The 26,352-nt window shown below is 41.6% G+C and overlaps 1 protein-coding gene across 1 annotated transcript in view; it reads right to left on the minus strand.

The window, feature by feature from the left end:
• Window positions 1-1,096: 1,096 nt before the first annotated feature.
• The window catches only part of A2ML1 (alpha-2-macroglobulin like 1), a 41,252-nt gene continuing 15,996 nt past the window's right edge, over window positions 1,097-26,352 (minus strand). The window contains exons 10-33 of the mRNA XM_060306279.1: window positions 25,410-25,470; window positions 25,036-25,181; window positions 24,427-24,576; window positions 23,651-23,842; window positions 22,285-22,372; window positions 21,545-21,653; window positions 20,701-20,929; window positions 20,407-20,533; window positions 19,142-19,263; window positions 18,522-18,573; window positions 18,077-18,160; window positions 16,278-16,454; window positions 16,034-16,115; window positions 15,496-15,652; window positions 12,799-12,873; window positions 12,465-12,621; window positions 10,338-10,552; window positions 7,532-7,747; window positions 7,022-7,149; window positions 6,775-6,865; window positions 6,400-6,468; window positions 2,227-2,329; window positions 1,753-1,794; window positions 1,097-1,231 (exon numbers count right to left, since the gene is read on the minus strand). Of these exons, the coding sequence (XP_060162262.1) occupies window positions 1,754-1,794; window positions 2,227-2,329; window positions 6,400-6,468; window positions 6,775-6,865; window positions 7,022-7,149; window positions 7,532-7,747; window positions 10,338-10,552; window positions 12,465-12,621; window positions 12,799-12,873; window positions 15,496-15,652; window positions 16,034-16,115; window positions 16,278-16,454; window positions 18,077-18,160; window positions 18,522-18,573; window positions 19,142-19,263; window positions 20,407-20,533; window positions 20,701-20,929; window positions 21,545-21,653; window positions 22,285-22,372; window positions 23,651-23,842; window positions 24,427-24,576; window positions 25,036-25,181; window positions 25,410-25,470 (2,871 nt within the window). The 3' untranslated portion in view covers window positions 1,097-1,231; window position 1,753. The remainder of the gene's footprint in view (window positions 1,232-1,752; window positions 1,795-2,226; window positions 2,330-6,399; window positions 6,469-6,774; window positions 6,866-7,021; window positions 7,150-7,531; window positions 7,748-10,337; window positions 10,553-12,464; window positions 12,622-12,798; window positions 12,874-15,495; window positions 15,653-16,033; window positions 16,116-16,277; window positions 16,455-18,076; window positions 18,161-18,521; window positions 18,574-19,141; window positions 19,264-20,406; window positions 20,534-20,700; window positions 20,930-21,544; window positions 21,654-22,284; window positions 22,373-23,650; window positions 23,843-24,426; window positions 24,577-25,035; window positions 25,182-25,409; window positions 25,471-26,352) is intronic.

The following is a 26,352-nucleotide window of genomic DNA, read 5'->3' on the forward strand; positions in this document are numbered from 1 at the left end:
TGGCTGAACACAGTCCCTTAATTAGGATTCTCTTTGGACCTCTCTCTGAATACTTGACTCAGATTCTTTGCGAAGTCTGGGTCAAAAGGTTTAAGGAAGAAGCCAAATTGTGAGTTTTTGTTAAAGAATAACCATATCTTTAAACAGAACCTTTGGTAACCACAGAAATATGCACAGAGTCGAGCACACAGATTTTCTTTTCAAAGAAAAGAAAAAAATCTTTTTAGTCTATTCCCAAAGACCTAAATTACATCTTCCCTTAGATTTAACCTCCAGGAAGACATTTTTATCTTCCCTGGAGCACCCTCTACCACCATCTCCTCTCTGGAGAGTCTCCTAAATGGCCCAACAGAATGGTTATATCAATGACCCCTACCCCAAGGAGCTTTCCCATATAATTCCTCCTTTGTGTGATGATTCCTAGCCCATCCTCCTCAGCCCTGTATTCTGGCACCTGTGCATCTGTGAAGTCGTAGAAAGTAGCTGAGGTTCAGGCCTACCCATCTGTTACCCACTCACTAGTCAATCAGAGTGTTAAAGAGAAAAACCACAGGCCCAAAATGGTGTCACTTGTGCTAAAGCCCCTGATACCAAACCTAGATTTAATACCTGACCTGACTGCCATTTCCACCTTCCCCAGGAATGTAATCTTAATCAACTAGTCTGGAGTTTTCCAGTCAGCACCAACAAGGTCATCTGCCACGTGGGCCTTCTCCATCCCCCAGAGGAAGAAGAGGCAATCTATGCCATAAAATCCTTGCCATTCCCTCCCGCTCATTCCCCCAGAAAAGATGTTGTGGCCTAAAAAAAATTCTTTCTTTTCTTTTGCTAATAGCTCCTTTACCCTACCCTTCTTTATATAAAAACCTTCAATTTTGTACAACCCCTTGGAGCACCCTTCTGGTTGCTAGATGAAATGCTGCTTAATTCATAAATCACCTAATAGAGCCCATTCAATCTTCAATTTTATTTGGTTGCTTTTTTTTTTTTTAATTTTTTGGCCATACCACGTAGCATGTGGGATCTTAGTTCCCTGACCAGGGATTGAACACACACACCCTGCAGTGGAAGCACGGACTCTTACCCACTGGACTGCCGGGGAAGTCCTGCATTTTGTTTTTTAACAAGAGAAACCAAATTGTTTGATTGAACGGGTTCTGCTTTAAGAGACGGAAGAATGCTGTCCAGTAATGTCGTGGAGAATTCGTTTAGTCTCTTTCCATCTTCTAACCTGGAGGGAAAAAACAAAGACAGAAGACATCATGATACACAGAAAGTCTTCACAATTATAGAGGAGTTTTTTCCTGACTAGAAAAAAAAAAATCTCACAAAACACACGATGGGATTATTTGAGTGTTATCTAAGGGAAGTAGAATCAGGTAATCTTTACTTTTGTCTTAGTATTTTTATATAAAAAGATATATAATGTAATAATTAGGAAAATTTGCAGCTAAAAAAAGAAAATACTGTTTTTAAAAATCACATAGAACCCCTCACACAAATGCCACTATTAACTTTTTCTGATGTGAACTATGGAGATGATTATTCTCTCTTCAAGAGTTTAGGACATATTGTACAACAACTATACCTCAGTTTTTTTTTAATAAAAGAGTTCAGGACAAAAAAGGAAAGTCCACTTTATCAAAAATACGCTTCCAAAAGATAATATCCTTAACTCAGAAGAACGTCTCCTTAACTTCTGAATACTGCCACCCTACCCCAAAAGCCCAGCCTTCTTTCTTCTGGGCTTACCTCATTCACAGGGATCAGAATATTGAATTGTTGCCTGTTCATCTGTAAAATTAAATGACATATATTATTATATTGCAGGCCTAATACATTCAGAGAGAAAATACTACATAAAAGTTACTGCTTTAACCCTCTTCAAAAGATTTCTACAGGTTATGAGCACATTCAGAATTACAGCAAGTTTCCAATGACTAATATTTGCACACTTGTAGTAAATTAGTCATTGCAGCAAAAATTTAAGAATAGTTAGTCTTTAGAGAACATCGTTCTTTCAGTCTATGGACCACGTTGTATAAAATATGTCTAGTGCAGAAGACTTTTTTAAGTGGCATATAATTGAATTAAAATGCTTTAGGAGATCAGATAATGTAATTATGTGCACTTGGCTTGGAAAGGAGTATCTGTAAAATTAGGGAAGATATCATGAAGAATGAAGTAGCAGTATGTTGCAAGATGCAGATAAATCTTGGCCATCACCTGGTAGGTAGTAGTCATAGACTTTGATAGTTGCTGGTTTGAGGTTGGTGACCAACAGGCTTTGGCTGATGGAGAAGGTATAAGTCTGAGACTTCTTACTAAGCTGTGGGGAAGACAGACAAACATCACATTAAAACAAAAGTGAAAATAACATCTCTGTCAGGTGGAGGTTAAAAGGCTCTTGCTGTCATCACACAGATTTTCTGAAGCCCTTCTACCTCTGCTCTATGCCACTCCTAATATTGCCTCCTGCTGGCTTCCTGGCTTTTTCTTCTTAGCATCTTACCGCTTCCTGGTCCTTCTGCAAAATGGGTCTGTTCTTGGTCTACTCTAACCCGTGGCTCCTCCACTGAATTAAATGAAGTGGCCAAAGGAACGGAGGCTTCCACTTCACTCCAACACCTGTATGCTCCCGATCGCCTTTCTCTCTTCATTCAGGTCTCTGATCAAATGACGTCTCCTCAGAGAGGCCTTTCCTGACCACCTTACTTTATCTATTTATGTTTTTAAGATTTTTTTGATGTGGACCAGTTTTAAAGTCTTTATTGAATTTGTTACAATATTGCTTCTGGGTTTATTTCTGTTTTGGTTTTTTGGCCGCGGCATGTTGGATCTTAGCTCCCCCGACCAGGGATGGAACCCGCACCCCCTGCATTGGAAGGCAGAGTCTTAACCACTGGGCCGCCAGGGAAGTCCCCTGATTGTTACTTTAAAACAATCACATCCTGGCCTACCCCCACCACACTCCTGCGTAGTACTGATTACTACTAAAATTATTCCTGAATATGTGTGTGTGTGTGCACATATATATGTACTTTTAAAATTTGCATATTGCTTGTCTCTCCATTAGAATATCAAATCCATGAGGGCAGGGGTCATGTCTACTGTTTTTACTGCTGCATCTCTATCATGTCGAAGAGTATCTGGCATATATTGGTGGCTCAATAAATATTTGTTGAATAAATGAATAAATGGAGAGTTCAAAATAACTGCATAGATTAATCTAATATAAAAAGAAAATAAGATTTATGCTGTAAATTTATGTATTTATTTACTTTTATTTTATTTTTGCTGCACAGTGTGGCTTGCAGGATCTTAGTTTCCCAACCAGGGATCAAACCTGTGACCCCTGCAGTGGAGCAGTGGAGTCCTAACCACTGGACCGCCAGGGAAGTCCCTATGTTGTAAATTTAGATAGGAAGTTAGAAACACCTAATTGGAAGATATTTCCAAAGAGATTTCTTTAGGTATAGTGCTTCTAAAAGCATGGTCCAGGAACTCTCAGGGATCCTTAAGACTGTATCTGGCAGCCTGTGAGATCAGAATTCTTTTTGGAATAATACTAAGACATTATTTGCCTTTTTCATTCTCATTCTCTTTCACTGTACTAGTATAAGGGGGCTACCTGATGTGTGATATTGCAACAGATTGACTGCAGAAGCAGGTGGGAAAATTTTACTCTCTTTGATTAAGCTAAATATTAAAGCAAAAACATAAAACAATCTGCTATTCTCATTTTGTTTGTTTTGGGAAATACATTTTTCACAAAATGTTATATTAAAATGCAGTGAGTTTATTTTTGTTGTTTTTAAGTGACAATAAATATTTTAATATTTTTCTCAGTTTTAATTTCTAATAAGTTAAATGTCAATAGATGTAACCCACATCACCACAAGCTCTTTGAGGTCATTTAAGAGTAGAGAGGGGTCCTGGAATAAAATCTTTGGAACCACTGTTCTCGTTGGTCATTTAGTTACCATAAAGATTTAAAGTAAATGACTAATATAAACCAAAAGAAAGCTGGGATAGCAGCCTTAATATCTGACCAGATAGAATCTAAGGCAAAAAAAAAAAAAAAGTGCCTGTGTACGTAGAAATCTAAATATATATATATATATATATATACACACACACACACACATATATAATTAGTGTAAAAGAAGCACAGTGTATACTAATAAAAGGAAAACTGAAAAAGATATGTTCATAACATATACATACCTAATTATATAGTTGAAAAATATATCAAGAAACAACTGACAGAATTGCATAGATAAATGGGTAAAGGACAAATCAATAATTGTAATTATAAATTTTAACAAGCCCTTTTCCAAAACTGATAGATTGAGCAGGAAAATAAGCAGAGATAACAAAGACATGAACAACAGAAGTAATCGTCTTGGACTTTCAGATCTAGATCTAGATCAAGAGAAAGGGAGTGGACATTCTTCTGGAGCACACAATGAACATTTCCAAAAAGGACCATATATTAGGTCACAAAAGAAACTTCTATGCATTTCAGAGGCTCACTATCATGATCTCAGACCATAATGCAATACAATTAGAAATTAGTAACAAAAAGATGGCTTTAAAGATCCCATGGATTTCCCCCAAAATTAAGATATAGAACTAAATGGTAATAAAAACAATGCTTGTCAAAAATTGTGGGACAAAGACAGAGTATACTTAGAGGGAAATTTATAGTTCATATTCATCAGAAAATAAGAAAGACTAAAAATAAACAAATCGGCATTCAACTTAAGAAGTTAGACAAAGAATAGCAAAAAATGTCCTTTCCCCTTCCCTTCAGCCCAAAATAAAGAAAAGAAATAATGAAGAAATTAAGGAAACAGACCCCCCAAACCAAGCAAGCAAATAACAAAAAACAATAGAGAAGAGGAATAAAACCAAGAATAACTTGTTAAATGTGAATCAGATTGTCCTCTGGTGATGCTGATCAAGAGAAAAGGGGAGAAGATACATAGAAAAAGGAAATAATCACAGATATAATCATGACGATTGGCTTTTAGATCATTAGACTTGATGTCTCAGATTAGAAGCTGACAAAGCTGGCTGGATACACTGACCGGCCTGCCATTGCAGCCTCAGGAATGATGCCATGGAAATTAGAATCCCCAGATGCTACTCCCAGCTTGGACACTGACAAACAGGATGACTTGACAAGCATACTCACTCTATCAATTCAGCCTCAGCCTCCTTACATAGAAGGAGGGGTGCCGTGTGAGACTCAAAGAAGGTGTGTATGAAAGCATCATAAACTTTGCAAAATGTTTAAACAACTACAATATCGTGATTTCAGGGGTTTTCCTGATACACTAACCAGAGTTGTCTCAAAAGAAACTATACAGGACTTACCCTGAAGAACCACCCCCTGGCAGATAAGAAAACCACAGTTAGATGAATTAGTTGGTGTGGGAGCAGAAAACATTACTAACAACAGTAAATTTTAATTGGAGATAGTCTTGTCTGTCAGTTATATAATAATGCTACCTTTCTTCCTTGCTAAATAGAGTATGATGAAATAAGCATCGTAACAGTTTTTAGAATACTACTAGTCCTTGAGAACTCCTTATTTGGTTGAAATGAAAAGTTACATACAATGTCTAATGAAAATTAATTAACATTAACATTACATTATAAAATAATAATAATAATTGCTAATGTTTATTGAGGGTTTACTCCATACCAGGTACAATTCCAAATATTTTTTCATGTCTTAAATCACTTAATTCTTTCAACCACTCTGTGAGATAGGTAACTATTTTTACCACTACCCACCCTCATTCTACAGATGAGGAAACAATCATTCAACCATTGCAGCCAATGTTAGAAGCAGGATTTTAACCCAAGCACTCTGGCATCAGAGCCTCAGCTATTAACCACTCTGTTATTCTCCAGAGCTGTCATGTTGCATGTGGGTATTAAGCCCTTGAAAGGTGGCCAGTCAGAAGTGAGATGTGCTGTCGGTGTAAAACACGTACTGGATTTCAAAGATGTAGTAAGAAAAAAGAAGAAAGGTAGATACCTCATTCACACTTTTGTATATTAATTACATGGTGAAATACAAAAACATTTTGAGTATATAAAATTGAATAAAATATATAATTAAATTAATGTTATCTGTTTCTCTTTAATTCTTTTAATGTGGCTGCTAGAAATTTTTAAATAACACAGATGGCTCCCACTTTGTATCTGTTAGATAGTACTGTCCTGGAGATGCAAGGGGGTATTTTATGGTACATCTTGTGGTTGTGAACTCCCTCTCCCAGGTTCCTCGTCTTCGTGTATGTGACACTAGTACATGTACATTAGAAGGGAAGTTGAAAAGACACGTAAGCGATCAAGTTCTTTGGTTCAGTTCCTAATCCCTACCTGTTCCAAGTAGATGTTGAGTGTATCAGCTCCAGATTCAACCTTCTTCACCAGTGGTTGCTGGAGAAGCTGAATAAGAAAGGAGAAAAAAAAAAGGAGACTGAGAGCCAGAGCCTTCCCTATCCCCTAGAGTAATCTTCCAAAGCTCTGCCATGGTTGCAGAAACAACATATACTGTGGAAAAGGTAAGAAAAAGGAACCAAGACTGTAACAGGTTCCATATCATATATCCGGTGCACCTTTGTAGCCCATTTAGATAATAAAATCATGAGTTCTATGTATAAACCATGATGCCCATTTCACCAGCTTTTTAATGATAATTAAAAGCTATAATAATAAGCCCCCCCTCAGAGATAGAAAACAGAAGCAACTTACTAACTGATGGGTGCCTTCCATTGGACTGAACCCGGAAAGCATCTTTACTTCCACAATAACCATATTGGAAGAGCTGCGATTCCCCACATAACTGAGGGCAGAAAGAAGCAAACCTGTGTGAGTCCATTATCTTCCCTCTCGGCACACTGTGCATCTGCCCCCCCACACACACACACTCTCTCTCTCTCTCTCTCCAGCTCAGCTTCCATGGGCTAGGTGCCCCCCACCGCACCTCCGCTGTCCTCACCTGGTATGGATGTCCAGAGCCAAGGATCGAGGTGAAGTATGTTGCTCACACCGAGCTTTCCCTATGTCCACACTAAGACTAAAAGCCTCCACACTTTTAGTAGGGAGAATATTATATCTCAGCACCGTCTAGTTGGAGGAAACAGATAACCAGATCAGAGTTGGGAAGGATTTTAAAGCTTGTTCTGTTTGATAGATAACTAATGAGAACCGACTATACAGCACAGAAAACACTACTCAGTGCACTGTGATGACCTAAATGGGATGGAAATCCAAAGAAGAGGGGATAGATGTATACATGTGGCTGATTCACTTTGCTGTACAGCAGAAAGTAACACAACATTGTAAAGCAACTTTACTCCAATAAAAAAGAAATAAAAAATAAAAAGAGGGTACGGTTCGAACGACTTTCCTTGCAAGTAAGGTAGATGAGAGAAGGTTCTACTAGAGGCAGAGATGCCCTCAGACTCTCCTTCCCAACGCACACTAGTCCTCCTGGAGCCCTGCTTACCTGCACAAAGACACAGCCCCGGCCTGAGGCCTCCAAGGTGTACACCCCAGGGATATCGGGCAGAGTCTCCTGCTGAAACACCAACCGGTTGGCAGCTTGAACGTTGAAAGTGTGCTGGAAATTCTGAGCGGATTTTACAGCCAGGTTGACTTCCTCAGATGGCGCATAGACAATAGTGGCATACTTGGCAAGAGCTTGGAGAGCAACTACAGTATCCTAAGGAAAACAATCAGGCATCAGGCATATGCTTACTGTTTTGTGGGCCATTGGAACTAACCTCCAACAACCCTGTAACCTACACACCTGATTGTTGTTCGCTAGCTTGGATGATACCTCCTCTAAGTATCTAAGAACCACATTCACCAATGCTGGGGAAGCTGACATAGAAATCATAATATCTTACCTGCATAGAAAATCACCATCAAGTCATTCTTGAACATTCATGGGTCGTTAGGCTAATTTCATATATTTATATTCAGCAATGAAACCTAGCTTCAGAACTGGCTATTGTTAGAAGTGGATCGAAGGAAATCCAAAAAAGAGTATACATATCTATATGTATAACTGATTCACTTTGCTGTACAGCAGAAACTAATGCAACATTGTAAAGCAACTATACTCCAATTGTTTTTTAATTGGTAAAAAAAAAACTAAAAAAAAAAAAAGAAGTGAGTGGATCACTGTTCAATATATATTTTGCAATTTCCTTATTTGGGGAAGAAACAGCAGTAACTTGATAACCCTAAAAATTGCATGCTCTTCAAAGTTATTTAATTGCATAATGATCTTCTGTGGCACAGGGTATCAGGGGATCCTTGGAAAACCCCTCCTTGAAGGACAAAGCTTCTTAGCCATTATGACATGTGACAATCTTTTCTTCATCTGGGAATAAGATAGATAAACTGTTTCTAAGAGAGCATGGCATCACGTAAAAAGTGTGAGCCTTTCCTTTCTGAAAACATGATTTATATAAATTACAACTGGAGGAAAGAAAAAAAGAATGAGATATTCTGCAAAACTGTCATATCTCACTCTGTGTTATGAGAATTTCTGTATGCTCGAAACTTTGTCAAATATCTACTGCAGAATAAAGGAACCCCACTTCTCCCTATCCCAAACAAAAAGGAACAGTCATATTTAGACATCACACTGTCATATAAAGATAGGAAGACAGGTATCACCCCAGGGGAAGCTGTGAACAAGTTATATCTGTGCAGCTTGGCCCTCTACAAACAACTTTTTGTCTATGCTCTGTGACCTGGAGCCCAGGAGGGCTTTATTCCTTGGACATGTGGAGACAATTCAAGGAATGGGACCTCACCATCACCTAAAAACCAAAGTGGGTGATATGTGACTTCTTGTAATAGCCAAGGATTTTATTGAAAAGCAACTCTGGCATGTATCTGTCACTGAGAATTCTAAACATTCCATCCTCTGCTTTCTAAAATTATATAATTATTTAGGGCTCAGCAAGAAGAAGGAAATCCTTCCTGATCTTTGGCCAAGAATTTCCCTGAAATAAGGAAACATAGTACCATATAACTTTTTAAAATTCCAATTAAGTCATTACCATATGCAAGGTCTTAACATCATCTATTAACATCTACACCAGACACTCCATCTATTAAAATCTGTTCATTCTTCCAGGTCTACTTTACATGTTACATCCTCAGTGAAACTGGCCCTAATTTCAACAAGTGATACTATGATTGCTATGAGAACAAAAAACGTGTTTTCTTGTTTACCTCTGTATCATCAGTGACGTGGAAAGAGTAGGGATTTAATACTATTTACAGAACAAATGAATTAATGGCTATTCTCTTTGTGATCATCAAAGATGACTTTTATGACATTATTTGAATTTATCATACAATTCCACCTCCTTTTTTCCCTACTGCCACCCCACCAATTCGATTTCTCTTTACCCCTAACCTAGACAAATGAAATAGTCTCCTGATCTCTTCAAATCCAGTGTCTCTCTCCTCTAAATCATCCCATATCCAAGGGACAAATTAATCTTTCTGAAACAAAGTTTAAAAAAATTAATGGCTCCTCAGAATTAGGCAGAAACTGAGTCTAACATGCAAGGTCCTTCATAATATGCAGCTACCCTACCTTTTCAACTAAGTCCCTTTATGCTTCAGCTAAACCAGTTTTCCCAACAGCCATTCTACGGTTTTGCAAATGGGTGTCTCTACTCAGACTCTTCCCCCTTCCTTTCAATAGTTGCCTAAAATTTTTACATGTCCCTTTAGATCTCCCTCAAATGCCATTCCCCTGTGAAGACTTTTCTTATCCCTCAAGCTGATATGAGGTCTCTCTCCCTCTTGAAATTCAATATTTTGTACCTTTTGTATCTTTGTTCTGTAACCAGATCCTGCTATGTAATATATACAACTTTTCCTAGCTTTCTTTCTAGATTGTAAACTTTTTAAAGACTATATCTTACCAGATTTCCAATACCTGAAATAGGAGGTATACCCGTAAAATCTTGCTTTTATGCTTACAGACCCCATAATTGGCTTTCTAATTTGTGACTATGTAATACATGTCCTCTTTTCATGTAGAACATAGATCTCATGATGTTTCATATTCTACAAAGAAAGAGACTTAAATGCATATAGTACTATTTATGTGCTCAAATGACCTAATTTTATGAACCCTTCTATATATTTTTCACATGATTTTCTCCCTTTCTATAGAATGATTAGTCTCTGGACCTAGAGGGCAAGGGCGATAGTTTTTCCTCTCTCTCCACATGGGATCTAATCCTACCTGGTAAGTGGCAGGAGAGCAGGCTACTTACCTGAGTGGAAGAGAACCCTCCATATGCATTTTGCTGCTTGATCAACCAAGCCACTATGCCAGCGGCCTTGTTTATCTCCTCTTGAGTCACGTTGGCTTTGCTAAGCCAGGCCAACAATACATATGCCGTAAGTTCCACATCTACAGCCTCAGGCTCAGACCAAGGGCCGGCATCTGATGATGGAGGAGGTTTGTGGCTCCAGTGAAAGGACTTTCCTATGCAGGAAAACACATAATTAGGAAACTCTTAGAAGGAAATGACTTTCCTATATTCACTTTGTAAATGCTACACCTTAAATCAGAGAAAGTACCAACCAAAAATTAATCGTGAGTTAGAAAAAAATATGTCTCAAATCTTCCGATTTATTGGCCACAATGTATATGCAAGGATGTGTGTGTGTGTGTACACCCACACATAATTCCCCAGGGTAAAGCTGGGACCATCAATAAATGCATCCAGCAATAATATCAAAACCTCCCTTGTTAATTTATAAATTCTTATGTTAATGGAGATAGGTAAGTAGAAACTTCTTTTAAGAATTTATGTGTTTGGGGTCTTTTTTTTTTTTTTTGGCTTACAAAATTAAGCCAAAAAATTACAAAATTTTATTAATTTTAATAAATTTATTTAATTTTATTAATTTTCAGCATTTATTTTCCTTAATCCAAAATTTTATTAATTTTCAGCATTTATTTTCCTTAATCCAAGGTCTAACATTTTAAGAAGAATAAAAATGGCAGAACATGCGTAAGAACTCTGAGAAACCATAGAAGAAATGATAATGAGGGCGAGCAAATAAAATATGAGACCAAATCCCGACTCTATGACAGCCACAATGGCAGGTAACTTGAAGACAAAGCACAGCAAGTAGAAATGAGAAGAGTGGAAGCTAGAAGTCTAACTAAATATAAGGTTAGAGATAATAAATACATGGCCCACAGGAGGCCATCTAAGTGGAAGAACAAAAGAAAACATGTGAGCCTGCAATGCAAGGTAATGGAGAAGAGTTAATCACATTAAACTAATATACACCTGAGCAGATATAACTCCACCCACTGTCTGAGATCCCCATTCCACGACTAGAGTTGCTTATACACAGGCCAAAAAACTACCCAGAGCCCATATGAGAGGACAACTCGGCAATGACATCCGTATAAATGAAAGCTGAGATTAAATTTCTGCCTGGAAGTATAATTTTAAATAAACAGCTAGGTAAATAAAATTCATTAATAATGTATTTACTAGATCTGTTAGAATATTGAATACTTTTTTTTTTTTTTTTTTTTTTTTTTGGCCACACCACGTCACTTGCGGGATCTTAGTTCTCCGGCTGGAGATTGAACCTCTGCCCTCAGCAATGAAAGCGCCGAGTCCTAACCCCTGGACCGCCAGGGAATTCCCAGAATATCAAATATTATTCTAAATACATCCAAAAGTTTGAAAAGGACCTTGAGAAATCTCCAAGTTCAAGTCATACCCCATCAAACTCCATGATTTTTTTTTTTTTGCGGTACGTGGGCCTCTCACTGTTGTGGCCTCTCCCATTGCGGAGCACAGGCTCCAGACGCGCAGGCTCAGCGGCCATGGCTCACGGGCCCAGCCGCTCCGCGGCATATGGGATGTTCCCGGACTGGGGCACGAACCCATATCCCCTGCATCGGCAGGCAGACTCTCAACCACTGCGCCACCAGGGAAGCCCAAAGTCCATGATTTTACACCAAAGAATTGTTAAATATCTGCAGAAGGGTGGCTCTCCAATGCCAATACATTTTCTGACTAACTTCTACCATCTATTTTCTCTTCACGTTAAAAATATAACATGCCTTTGAGGACTTTCAGGGGCTTTCCCGCAAAACTGTTAACAATGATTTTATGACTTAACTTTTATTAAAAGGAATCCTAGAATTGAATATATGTGGGACTACGGAGACTAGGGAAATTTTTCACATATTTTCACAATTTCAAAACACTCCTGGGATTTCCCTGGCGGTCCAGTGGTTAGCACTCAGCGTTTTCACTGCGGTGGGCCCAGGTTCAATCCCGCAAGCCACATAGCATGGCCAAAAATAAATAAATAAAATAAAATAAAAACAAGAAAGCAAAAAATTCCTAACATGGCCAACATACCTGAGATGATAGCCTGTTGATCTAGCTTTTCAAGAAGAATCTTTCTGCTCTTCATATCCCCAGCCAGAGTGAAAGTATAAGCTAGTAGGGCCTGTGTGTAGGGGGTGGTGAAGACAGAACCCTTGAGACACTGCAGACCCTGACTCACCATCGTGTCCTAAAAAGTGAAGATGAAGAACTGAATTTATAAGGCATTCCTTTTAAAACGGGCAATGATAAGGAAATCATATCCTCTTTTGAGTTTAAAAGGCTGGCTAGGGACAAAAATAGGTGACTTTCTCTAGAAACAGGCATGATCAGGAGAGTGTCAAGGGGAGGAGCTAGAGGAACTCACATCTGTGGTCTTTCCCATCTCCAGCAACGCAGCCGTGATGTAGGCAGTCAAGGAGACCTTGTCATCAACTCCACCCTGGATGGAAACGGAGATAGGAAGTCAGGGCAGCAGCCAGCACATGAAGAATTGCACGCACATTGCAAAAAGGTGTCCCCTCTGAACAGATGAATTATTTTTTCTTTTTTTAAAAAAGCACTCCTGGGGCTTCCCTGGTTGTCCAGTGGTTAAGACTCCGAGCTCCCAACGCAGGGGACCCACGTTCCATCCCTGATCAGGGAACTGGATCCCTCATGCCTCAACTAAAGATGCCGCACGCAGCAACAAAGATCCTGAGTGCTGTAACTAAGACCTGGCACAGGCAAATAAATAAATAATTTTTTTTTTTTTTTAAAGCGCTCCTTTCCACAGGCTGACCACAGCCCCAGGCCTCCAGGACACACAGTGGAGGGGAGAACTGGCTGGACTTCAATAACTGCACAGCCTTATACGGTAACCTGCAAGAAGTAACATGAGGTCTTCAGCTCTGAGTGGGTATTTAGGAAACCCAAGATAAAGTGTTAGGAAGGATAACAGGTTTAAAAAAAGGGGGGTGAGGAGGTGGGATAAGGAGAAAATCTCTTATTCTCAGATTTTTTACTGAATCTGAGATTCCCCCAAATGGACGGTCCCCTCGAGTGGCATAAAGCCCAGCTTCTTCTCCAGGGGAGAATAGGTAACCCCTTCCTTGATTAATGCCTTTCACAGAAGGATATTAGCAATTTTTTAAAAAATATATGTAATCTAAATTACTATCTTTGTTCTATAGATAAGAGTACCAACACTTAAAATGGTTAAATAGTTTGTTCAAGAATACACACTGTGGGCTTCCCTGGTGGCACAGTGGTTAAGAATCTGCCTGCCAATGCAGGGGACAAGGGTTCGAGCCCTGGTCCGGGAAGATCCCACATGTCGCAGAGCAACTAAGCCCGTGTACCACAACTACTGAGCCTGCACTCTAGAGCCCGCGAGCCACAGCTACTGAAGCCCGCGCGCCTAGAGCCCATGCTCCACAACAAGAGAAGCCACCACAGTGAGAAGCCCGTGCACCACAACGAAGAGTAGCCCCCGCTCGCCACAACTAGAGAAAAGCCTGCGCACAGCAACAAAGACCCAACGCAGCCAACGAAATAAAATAAAATAAATAAATTTATATTAAAAAAAATACACAACTAATAAGTTGAAGGACTGGGATTTGAACCCAGTGGGTTTAACTCTGGAGCTCCCCATAAGGACCGAACCACCAAGCTTGACAACATAAATGATGGGTTTCTTGAGAGACTGGCTGGCTCTGGTAAGATAGGAGGAAGAAAAACCTCTAGGATCTTGTTCTAGTCACGTCCTAGCTTGTACTACTCCCCCATATGGGGGACACTGGGAAGATCCTGCATAAGGAACACTAATGAATCATATAGAGATTTAGTTTTCAATGCTCAAGATTTTCTTTTAATTGAATTTTTTTTTTCGGCTGCAACGCACAACATGCAGGATCTTAGTTCCCAGACCAGGGATTGAACCCATGCCCCTGCAGTGGAAGTGCAGAGTCCTAACCACTGGACTTCCAGGGAAGTCCCAGTGCTCAAGATTTTTAATCCAGGTCCTGGAATAGCAATAATGATTCCTCTAGGAAAGTTGGTACAGTCTTTTTCTCACTCGGTCTGCTCTGAATTGAACAAGCTGCCCGCACCCGGACACCTTGCTGTGTTGGGAAAGGTCAGGCAGTGCAGTGAATGGGCAGGAACAGTGCCCCTGGAATCCAAGTGCTGTGGTTCAAATTACAGTCCTGCCGCCCACTAGCATTCACCTCAGGCAGTTTACTTAACCCCTGCACCTAGTTTCTTCATCTGTAAAATGGAATTTATAATGATATGCCAGTGCTTAGCATGTTGATTTGTTGTAAACATTAAATATGAATATCCGATAGAGTACTTAGTACCTGCCAGAGAGTAAACCCCTTACAAAAGACACTGGGCTGTCTAGGAGTCCCCACCAGAAGAAATGGCTTTGCTTCAGACTTAGGGAAACAGTAAAAGGCTCAGAGATCTTCTAGTCCAGTGGTTCTCAAACTTTAGCAAGTATCAGGGTCACCCAGAGGGCTTGTTAAAACACAATTGCTGCCCTTACTCCCAGAGTTCCTCAGAGTAGGTCTGGGGTGAGAGCTGGAATTTGTATTTCTTTTCTTTTCTTTTTTTTAAAGATTTTTTTGATTTTTTTTTAAAGATTTTTAAAGTCTTTATTGAATTTGTTACAATATTGCTTCTGTTTTATGTTTTGTTTTTTTAGCCACAAGGCATGTGGGATCTTAGGTCCCGGACCAGGGTTAGAACCCATACCCGCTGCATTGGAAGGCAAAGGCTTAAACACTTGGACCACCAGGGAAGTCCCTGGAATTTGCATTTCAAACAAGTTCTCAGGTGGTGCCAATGCTGCCGATCTGGGGACCATACTTTGAGAACCATATTCTAGTACATATTCTCATTTTACAGATGTGGAAGCTGAATGCTCAGACTGGTTAAGAATAATGACCAAGGTCACCCAGAGCCAGGCCTGAGACCTGAAGAACCGACTCTCAGGCCAGTGCTCTCTTGATTCTTCTTACTCAGAGGTACAAGTTCCTCCCAGACACAGTAGTGGGCTGTGGGCCCCTGGGCAGGTCCGCACCTTCATAGTTGTGTGAATGAGCTCTCCCACATTGGCATAGCAGCCATTGGAGAGTTGGTTTCCCGCCATCCACCTGAGAGCATCCTGGACGTTCCTGTCATCAATGAAGATGAATCTCTGAGCCTGGTCAAAGCATTTGGTGACAAAGGCTGTCAGCCTGTATGGGTGAAGAGGGAAATGTGGCATGAGGGTGGATTTCCAGGGGAGGGTGCAATAGTTCCACAGTTTATTCTGTTGAATGGTTCCAGAAGGGGAGTTGAGGAAACATAATGCCATAGGAAGCTTGGAAAAGGGAGGCATTAATTGGCATTCATGGGGACAAGAACTGGGAGGTACAAGGTCAGAGAGAAGAGTAAGGGGCTTGACCATACATGAAGCTGAAATAAACAGTATTAAAGTTGTAGAGGATAGAAAGCAAGAAGGAATGGGGTTAAGGGGAGAGGTAGAGGAATAATTCCAGAGGGTTCAGGAATAATTCCAGAGGGTTCAGGAATTATGCTCTGGGGTACAGAACTCATGGGGAAGTGGGCAACATTACCATGTGTTTCCATTTTCATCCTCCTCCCCAAAGGCACTGTAGGATCCGTTCCTGTGTTTGTACATCAGCTCCCTCTGGTACCCTGGGAAGCCAGATGTGGTTTTAGATGACCGTGATAACTTCAAAAAACACCCCCATGGCTTTCAAGGATGAGGGGCACTTCAGGGGCTGAACTTCCCTGAGTCTTATCACCGATCATAGGCGCTAGACAAGGTGTCCAAGAAGAAAGAGTGAACCAACTCACCTAGCCTCAGGAAATCCACTGCTCGAGACTTGATTTCCTCAGTCAGCATCCCTGTCTTCTGCAGGTACTGCAAGACGTAAATGATGGGAGCGAACAAGAGCATGTTCTGCTCCCCACAGCCCTTTGGCATCTGCACCAGACTGTCTAGGTTCTTCAGGGCTGTGCCCATGATGTCCCCTGGGATCCAAAAGGAGAGGGAAGGAAGGTGGTGGCAGAAGAAGGAACCCTTAAGAGTTATTATCATACATTTAACAAACACGTATTCACTATCATTTAGTGAGTCCCTACTCTGTGACCTTGGGGGCAACAGTCTCCACCTCGAAGAGCCCATAGTCGGGGGGGCAAACAATTACAATACACTGCAATGCTAATTTATTATAAGCAAGTATAACATATATAATATCGGGTATGTACAAGGTGCTGGAGTTCACAGAGAGGTATGTAGGCCACCTGAGGGCGTTCATGGCTTTTAAGAAGCTGATGAGGTTTGTAACAAAACCTGCAATGCTTAGTCTCAATCTCTAAGTGCCTCCACTGCATGTAAATACATCACCCTCCAAATCACCAAGTCTCTCCCAAACACACACACACTCCTGATACGCTTTTCCACGTTATGTCTCTTGACCCCTCCATTTACTTCACAAGCCAGTAAGCCTGACATAAGTGACTCATGAGCATCTGCACTTCAGTCATTGAGTTCAATTCAAATGTGCAAATATGTACTGAAAGTCAACTGCAGGAAATGTACTAAAAACAAACATGAAAAAGACATGGCCCTTGTCCTCAAGGATCCCTCAATGCAGTGTGGAAGAAAGACAGACAGTGAGCTATAACACAGTGAGGTGAGTGCTGTACCAGAGGTATGAATCAAATACAGCCAAAACAGAGACATTTTAACCTGGAAGGGATGTGGGTAGGGGGTTAGAGTACAGAAAGAACCTAACATGTATAGGCCTTCTACTATGTGCAAGATATTGTGCTGGGAAATTTATTATATTTAATCTTTACACCAATCCTGAAAGGTAGGTTATTATCACTGTCTTACAGAAGGGAAAAGAAGGATCGAAATTTTGGGGGGGGTTTTTTTTTTTGCGGTACGCGGGCCTCTCACTGTCGTGGCCTCTCCCGTCGCAGAGCACAGGCTCCAGACGCGCAGGCTCAGCGGCCATGGCTCACGGGCCCAGCCGCTCCGCGGCATGTGGGATCTTCCCGGACCGGGGCACGAACCCGTGTCCCCTGCATCGGCAGACGGACTCTCAGCAACTGCGCCACCAGGGAAGCCCCGAAATTGTTCATTAACTTATCCAAGTTCACATGGCTATTAAACGGCAGAACGGGGATCCTAAGCCAGTTTGATACAACTTTCAGGCTCATGTTTTTCTATTTGTTCCCTCTCCTTGCCTAAAGAAGTGTCATGTCCTATGTAAATATGGTTGAATCTTCCCAAAACTGTACTCAAATATATGAAGTCCTCATTTTTAAATGGTTCCTGCAAACATTTCGTCTCCCCTCCACCCAATTTATAGACCTAAACCTAAATACATATCAAGCTTCAACGACCTTTAACTTCCTCCTGCCCAGACTCTTTGCTGTTTTTAACCAGAGTATACGTCTATCTAATCCCACCTGCACTGCACAGGCTGTATTTGCCCACTTTGTAAAATAAGCTCTTCTTCCTTCACCACTTCTAATCTACCATACCTTCCTCCAGGTAGGGCCATAGACCTCAACCCATGCCACACCTTGGCAGCCTCTGGCCCCATTTTTCCTTTTTGAGCCGAGAATCTCTGGTTGCTTACCGTGAACAGAAACATAAGCCTTGGCTGAATCAGGAACAACATCCACAGGGACCTCCAGGGAGATGGATTCTGAAGCCACTTTTCCTATGAGGGGCAGAGAAAAGGTAAAACAATAAAAGGTGGAAATAGTGGGGGTTCTCACACCCAAACCACAGAAAAAATTGCCGTAATCCAGGGTTTTCTATACCCAGTGCTTTCCGTGGGTTGGAGGTAGATTTTTTTCCCTATTCACAGTGGTCTTTGCTGAAAATACATTCCAGCGAGAGATATAACTGTGCTGTACATTTTCTCTTCTTCATCCTGCCTTTCAGCTACTTGGCCCCATTGGGAATGGCACCCCTAGACTCTCCTATTTCTTCTTGTCCTGTATATTTCTCCTTTTGCCTAAGAACATCTCCTGTTGCTAAGGGAATTCTCACACCAACCCCTCTCTGTGTTCACTCACCTTTGGGGCACAACAGTGAGCTGTGTGTCTTCTCCACAAGGACTCCTTCTGGCTGACATGGAGAGAGACAAGGATGGGTGAAAAAACATAGATGAGTATCAGGGCAGGTGGCACTGAAGGAATAGGAAGGGGAAGGGAAACGGGGAGAAGAGGCCCTGCCTGCGCTCCAGGGCTTCACTCAGAACTGGAGAGAACAGAGCTTCTCTTTGACATTCAGAAGGACTCCATTTCAACCCAGGGAGGGGTCTCTCAGTAAAATTCTTTCTGGGCTAGAGCTAAGGATAAGTTTAGGAAACTTCTAAGAGACAGGATTGACAATGGGGTTCATGATGACAGGAAGCAGCGAATGATGACATTAGGGATTTTCTTAGGAGAAACTAACATTCATTGAGTGTCTACAAAGTAACAGGTACTGTATTAGGTACTTCCATAGACCATCAGTATGGGTTAAGCAAGTAGTTAAGGGCAGAAGGGGGTCAGGGAAGGATAAAGATGAGCTACCTGATTGGAGGTGGAGTAAGACTGCTGCAAGAGACTAACTGACATGGTTAGACACACACTGAACATCCCTGGCTTGGTTGCTGCCTCTACCTCTGAAGTTAGGCCTGCAGAAAACTCACCTTGACCAGAACTGGTTTGATGAGTGTGTCACTCTGGCCCTTTTCTGGAACAAACCCCTTCTGGTCCCCACAGAGTTCATTTAAGTCCAGAATATTAGTGCTGATGGTGAAGTTTACATGACCTGAGAAGAAAGAGGGCAAAAGGAAGACATCAGCCCTATTGGCAGAGGTACCAATGAGGTCTCTTCCCCTCTAGACTAGTGCTTCTTAAACTTAACGGCAAAACTTAACGGCATACAAATCACCTGCGGCTCTCGTCTGTTACAATACAAACTCTATTTCAGTATATCCGGGGTGGGGCCCACATTCTGCGGTAGGTGGCCTCTAAGGGACCCCAGTGATCCCTGCCTCCTGATATTTACACTGTTTTGTAATCCCCTCTCCTTGCCTGTGGGCTGGATTTAGTGATTCGCTTCTAATGGAGAGGATAGGGCAGAAGCAATGAGATGTCACGCTGAGCTTAGGTTATAAAAAAGACTGCAGCTTCTGTCTCAGGTGCACTCTTCCTCTCAAGCCACGAACTCTGGAGGAAGCCAGCTGTCATGTCATGAGGCAGCCCAGTGGGGAGATTCATGTGATGGGAAACTGAAGGAGGCCACTAGCCAACACCTGAGGCCAAGAACTGCAGCCTTCAGTCTAACAGTCCATGAGGATCAAAGGCTTCGGAATGAGCTTGGACGTGGGTTCTCTCCTGGGCAAGTCTTTGGATGAGAATACAGCCCTGGCTGAACTTCATGAGAGACCTTGGGCAAGAGGCACCCAGCTAAACTGCACAAATTACTGACCCACAGAAACTGTGTGATAATAAATGTTTGTTCTTTTAAGCTGCTAAATTTTAGGGTAATTTGTTAAGCAGCAGTAGATAACTAATACACCCAAAGACGGTACTTTGAGTTGCAAGGACTTAATCCAAGAGCAAATGACATCTCATAGGATTATTGTGATGATTAAATGAGTTAATTCATGTAAAACACTTAGGACAGTGCCTGGCCCATAGTAAGTATTTGACTAGTAACATATCTCTTGTCCTGGCGTAAATATTAAAATCTCCCTCTTTCACTCTCAAAATAGTCCAGTGTGGATAATGTTTTGGTCATCTACCAAAGAATATTCGCTTATTTTTTTATAACATAGACTTAGGAGGGAGAAAAACAGAGGCAAACACAAAGAAGAGGAAAGAGAAAACAAAGCAAATACAGTAGAGGAAAGGGTAGAGTTCTCAGTCTCTGTGCTTTCCTTGCCCATCTGCCACTTCCTTCTCTTACCCAGTTTGACAGCTGTGATATTCCAGTGATAGGATTCTGATTCATCAGCACAGAGACAGCTGGAGGCCTGAGAGTCTGTCCCTGGTTCCACCTGGTACTCCTCTGATTTAGCCAGGTTAGTCTGAACCTGAAGGGGATATTTGAGTGACAAAGGGTCGGAGTAAAGGAGACAATACACAGAGGTTTAGGAAAATATGGGCGCAGAGACACCGACATCTCATTTCTTTCTCAGGGAAAATTGGTACACTTCCAGTTTAGGGACTGACACCTGCTTCTTGCATCCCCAGCTCTTACCCAGATGCACTCCTTCAGATAATTGAATATGGTGGCAGTCAGACGAAAGGATTCTCCACGAACTACCGAGTAAGGGAGAGTCAGATCAACAAAGAATGGCTTGAAGGCAGTCAGTCCAACAGTGGGTGAAAGACCAAAGCCTCTGGACTGGGAAGTGCAAAAAGTCATGGCCTTCCATGTGGTGATGGTATCAGGAACTGTGACGCGGACAGACTTCTTCCCTGAGTTACTGTGAGAATACAAGAACCCAGGTGAAGCAGACAGCAGGAGAAAGGCATTTGGGAATTAAGCTACAAATTTGTCTGCAGAAGTGAATATTTCGTTGCTGTTGTGCGTGGGGGAAAAAGCAAAAAGGCAACCGCAATGGTGGCCCACATGAATCTCAGAGTGTGAATCTTCGAGTGAGGATGTACAAGTATGGGAGAAGGGGGGGTGTCTGAGGATGTGAGGAGGGGAGCCTGTGTGGGTGGGCATCTGTGTGCAAACATACCTGTAAGAGAACCCAGTGCCCTCTGAATTGGTGAGAATATGCCTTCTTAGGGTTTGTCAAAATGAGGTGGTAAGCAGTGGGCAAGAACCAAACTAATATCAAGATGTGCCTTTCCGTTTGTGTGGCCCTGCAGTGAGAATGCACTGTCTGCACTGTGCAAATGTGAAGATGTGTGAATTTGTTTTGAGTGATTGTATGTACCTGTTTAAGAATCCAGGGAAAGAAACACGTTCTCATATCCCCATTAAACCTTCTTGGCTTGAGACTTAGGTTCATTAGAAATTATCTGAGTCAGTTCTCTGCTGAATCTACACTGTATGTATAATTTTGTTATACCTTTTAGGCATCACTTACCCAACAGGAAACAGATCCCAGAGCCAAGTCTCCGGGAAGTACTGACGAACCTGAGAATCCTCTGGCTGAATTGGTAGTCTCCTGGAAGTTGAATAGAGTTCTGAGGAGACTAAGAACAAGGGAAAAAGCAGAAGACTTATGTCATGTGATAAACTGAGGTGGAGAGAAAACCAGCAAGAAATTCAGAGGGAAGCAGAGAACACAGTCTGAGATAAGGACAGCTAGTGAGCCTGCGCTCTAGAGCCCGAGAGCCACGACTACTGAGCCCTCGTGCCACAACTAATGGAGCCCGCACGCCTAGAGCCCATGCTCCGCAACAAGAGAAGCCACCTCAACGAAGAGTAGCCCCCGCTCGCCGCAAATAGAGAAAGCCCATGAGCAGCAATGAAGACCCAACACAGCCAAAAATAAAAAGATAAATAAATTAATTAGTTTTAAAAAAAAAGAGAGAGAGGAGGAGGAAGGACCACTGAGGAACTGACTGGTCGTGAGGCTATCGGGAAATGACAGACATGGACGTCTGGCCAGGGAATGAGTAGATAAGGGCTTCAGGCTTCAAAAGCCCTCCCCAGAGACAGAGAGAGAGTGAGATCCTAGGGAAACTGCCTTCATCTATAACCCACAATCCATTATCATTCTGGCTACTGGCTCAGTGCAAGAATAGGAGGCAAAGAGGGAGTTTTCAGAGTTCCATGATGCTAAATATCTCAGTGAATCTGCAAGCCACAGAGGCAGCTTACCTCTCCCTGGATCCCTGTATTCTGAAATTCGGTAACTGCAGTCTGTCTTCTTGATTTTGGCGTTGGACAGTATTTTCAGGCCCACATCCTGAGAGGCACCAAAGGCACCAGAGAATGAAGAGTTAAGGGGGTCCTCTCCCTTACTACAAGGGCTACTGCCTTGAAATTTCACCCTCAAAGGGTTAAACTAACACATTCTTTGCCTATTAATTGTAAGACCAATACTCAGCCACCAAGATTGGTTCACTTCTAGTCCAGCTAGTGTGAAAGCTTTTCAATTAAACTTATTTCATTGTGTTTATATATATAGAGAGAGATAGATGTATCATGCATATGTATGTACACACATATACATACGTTTTTGCAAAATGATCACCACAACAAGTCTAGTTAACATCCATTACCATATATAATTACAAAAAATTTTTTTCTTGTGATGAGGACTTTTAAGATCTATTCTCTAGCAACTTTCAAATATGCTATACAGTATCACTAACTATAGTCACTATGCTGTACGTTACATTCCCAAGACTTATGCATTTTATAACTGGAAGTTTGTACCTTTTGACTACCTTCACCCATTTTACCCCCCTCCACCTCCCACCTCTAGCAACTACCAATCTATTCTCTGTATCTATGAGCTTGTTTCGTTGCTGTTGTTGTTGTTGTTAGATCCCACATATAAGTGAGATCATACGATATTTGTCTTTCTCTGTCTGACTTATTTCACTTAGCATAATGCCCTCAAGGTCCATCCAGGTTGTTGCAAATGGCAAGATTTCATTCTGTTTCTGGCTGAATAGTAGTATTCCATTTATTTCATCGTTCAATATGTTTAATACTTCTTCCAAACGTTAGTAAATGTATCCTTATTATTTGACTTGGACTGAATTTTCTAAGGGCAGAGACCATATCAGCTCAATCAATTCAACAAAAATATATTGAGCATTATGAAGGGTCAGGCATTATAGAGAATACAAAGATGAACAAGACCCACTTCCTGACCTCGGAGACCTCCTGATCAGATGTGGGCTAAAGCATCCCAAACTTCTGTGGATAAAATAGGTGCAGTAGCTTTCATAAGAGAGACTTCTGGTCTACCTCTCTTCATTTTCCTTCTTGGCTGATCCCATGGAAGTCAATGTTTGGAGACCCCAGAGAGAGGACTAGTGTATAGCCTCAGACAGTAGGTGACTTCTACAAGCATGAGGACCAAGTGAGGCTGCCTTACCCGTCAGGAGTTTCTTTCAAGATTTTGCCCCTGCCAGTGCCCATATGACTCTGCCTGCTTTATTAGATGTGGGCTTTCCTTTCCCCCTCCCACCACAGTTGTTTCTATGAGAACAAAATGGGTAAGAATATTTACCTGGAAAAACTGGAAAAGAGCTATGCTTTGAGGGAACGAAGGCCTCCATAGATAAGTACGCCTGCCCCAACGCTCCTCGGGCAGTACACCAATGCGGGGCTGGGAAAACTCCCATGGGTCAAACCCTGGACAGTCATATTCAGCCACCTGATAGGGGTAGTGACCATACCAGAATGGGAACATATGATAGACCTGAGAAAAGACAGAAAAGGAAATAAATTTTTTTTTCTTAAGAAAATAAAATATTGACATAGTGAAATCAGTTGAGAAACTTCTCTCAGATTCTCATTCTGGTGGCACAGTTTACTGCTCTTGTATTATTTCTCTTCATTATTCCAGAATTTCTTCCATCATAACCCCTTCCTCTAGTTCATCTTTTTTCATAATCTGTCACCCTCATCTCCTATTTCATCTTTCCTGATACTGATCGCTGTGACCGTATTAACCGTGTCCGTCTCATATCATCATTTCTTTCTCTTTTTTTTTTTCCTTTGGCCGTGACGCATGGCTTGTGGGATCTTAGTTCCCTGACCAGGGATTGAACCTGGGCCCACGGCAGTGAAAGCACAGAGTCCTAACCACTGGACTGCCAGGGAAGTCCCCATATCATCATTTCTACATTCATTTCCACACCAGCTTTGCTACCACCTTGTGGAGATGCAATATTTCCCTGAGACTCTCTTTCCCACTGCCTGGAATCCATCTCTTAATTCTGATACTGTCAGTCTGTCTTCTCTGTTGACTCCCTCTTGCCACCACGTCAGCAGGCCACTCACAGAGCTGTTGCTCAGCTCACTCTCTGGTCTAAGGAGCAAGACACTCTCGTCCACGGCCCGGATCGCACACAGGGACTGGGGAGCTGCCTGCAGCTGCAGGTCCACATCTGCTCCTGGAAGCTGCTGGGAAGGTGAGAAGCCAAGGGAAACCTGGGGAAGAGAAAAGGATAATGTGGGGATCAGGTCAGCCTGGAGAGGAGGAGAAACAGTCATCACCCATATGCCCTAAGTATGGTCCCCAGCTCACTCCCTCATTTTTATACTGATTTTTCTTTGTAAAGTATTGCCCTTTAGAAACAGTGTCTTGTAAAACAATTGGAAAAACTAAGCAGCACGGTAGAATAATGTAGAAAGTTTCAAAGACAGAAAGTAGAAAGAAAGAGAATTTGTGGAATAGCTATACAGAACACGTGACTTCCCAGCATGACCTTTTAAAAGAAGCGGGAGAGCGGGAGAGTTCAACAGACCATGCGAAAGATAGAGAACATGATATCCAGCTTCAATATTAACTCCTTCTTTCCCCACCCCTGCCTTATCTCCAACCCCAGCATACACAGGCTCTCTCTCTATGTCCAGACATTTCCTTCACCCTCTTCAACGCCATTTTACCTGATTGTCAAAGCACATCTCCACTGAGAACTGAATTTTGTCTGCTATAACACCTCCTCCGGGAAAAATGGCATACATCACCAGGGAAGGATCAGGGGCTAGTCTGGAGTTGAAGGTCAATGAGAGAGAGAAGGAGCTTTTCAGTCCTGAAAGGGAAGAGGGGATATTCAGGAATGGGAGTACACACTCACCTACCAATGACCTCCAACCCTGTGTTTGCATTTCTTCCTGAGCCAGCTGCAGGCCTCATGGTGCAGGTCTTCTGTGGTTACTGTTATGGTCTGTTCTCATTGCTCTTACTCTTGCTTCTAGTATAAGAACTATTTCTTGGAAATTTAAAGTTTAAGTATTCCAAGAGGTGCATGAACACTCACCTTTCCTCTCAGACTTCAGGCGTTTCTGCCCCTCCATCTCCAAATTCCCTTTCCCTATTAACTAAGGAAGAGAAAAAGAAGTCATCAACAACACAGAAGTTAGAGGAGCTTAGCCTTGGCCCAATCCCTGCATCTCTCCATAAGGAGAGGCTCCTTTCGTAGTTCTGGACCCCAGGTCAGTACTTCATGGAGCATACTTCAGCTTGTCAAATGTTGGATGGTACCAAGAGCCCTGATGACTCTTCCTCCAGTTGGAGGTCTGTGACAACCACGGGGTGGGTGGGAGGAGACAAAGGCCACCACTGCCACGGAGCCAGAGAGAATACATAGCTGACACCATTTCTTGAAGATCTCTAAGCTTTATTCTTTTATAATCCTTGTAACATAAAGTCTACTAAAATCCATCCTTACAACCTTTTATTTAAAACAAATTTTTTTTATTGAAGTGTAGTGGATTTACTATGTCGTGCCAATCTCTGCTGTGCAGCAAAGTGACTCAGTTGTACACATACAGACATTCTTTTTTTATATTCTTTTCCATTATGGTTCATCGCATAGTTCCCTGTGCTCTACAGTAGGACCTTATTGTTTATCCATTCTAAATGTAATAGTTTGCATCTACCAACCCCAAACTCCCAGTCCATCCCTCTCCCTCCCCCCTCCCCTTGGCAACCACAAGTCTGATCTCTATGTCTGTGAGTCTGTTTCTGTTTCTTACAACCTTTTAAAACTTATCACTCAATTGAAAATTCGGTGGAGGGTAAAGGGGTTGGGGATAAATTAGGAGTTTGGGACTAACATATACACACTACTATATATAAAATAAATAACCAACAAGGACATATTGCATAGCACTGAGAACTATAAATATTTTGTAATAACCTATAAGGGAAAAGAATCTGAAACAGAATTTATATATATACAAATTATATACATATATATA

Source organism: Globicephala melas, chromosome 10 (assembly GCF_963455315.2).
Source record: "Globicephala melas chromosome 10, mGloMel1.2, whole genome shotgun sequence".
Classification (NCBI taxonomy): domain Eukaryota; kingdom Metazoa; phylum Chordata; class Mammalia; order Artiodactyla; family Delphinidae; genus Globicephala; species Globicephala melas.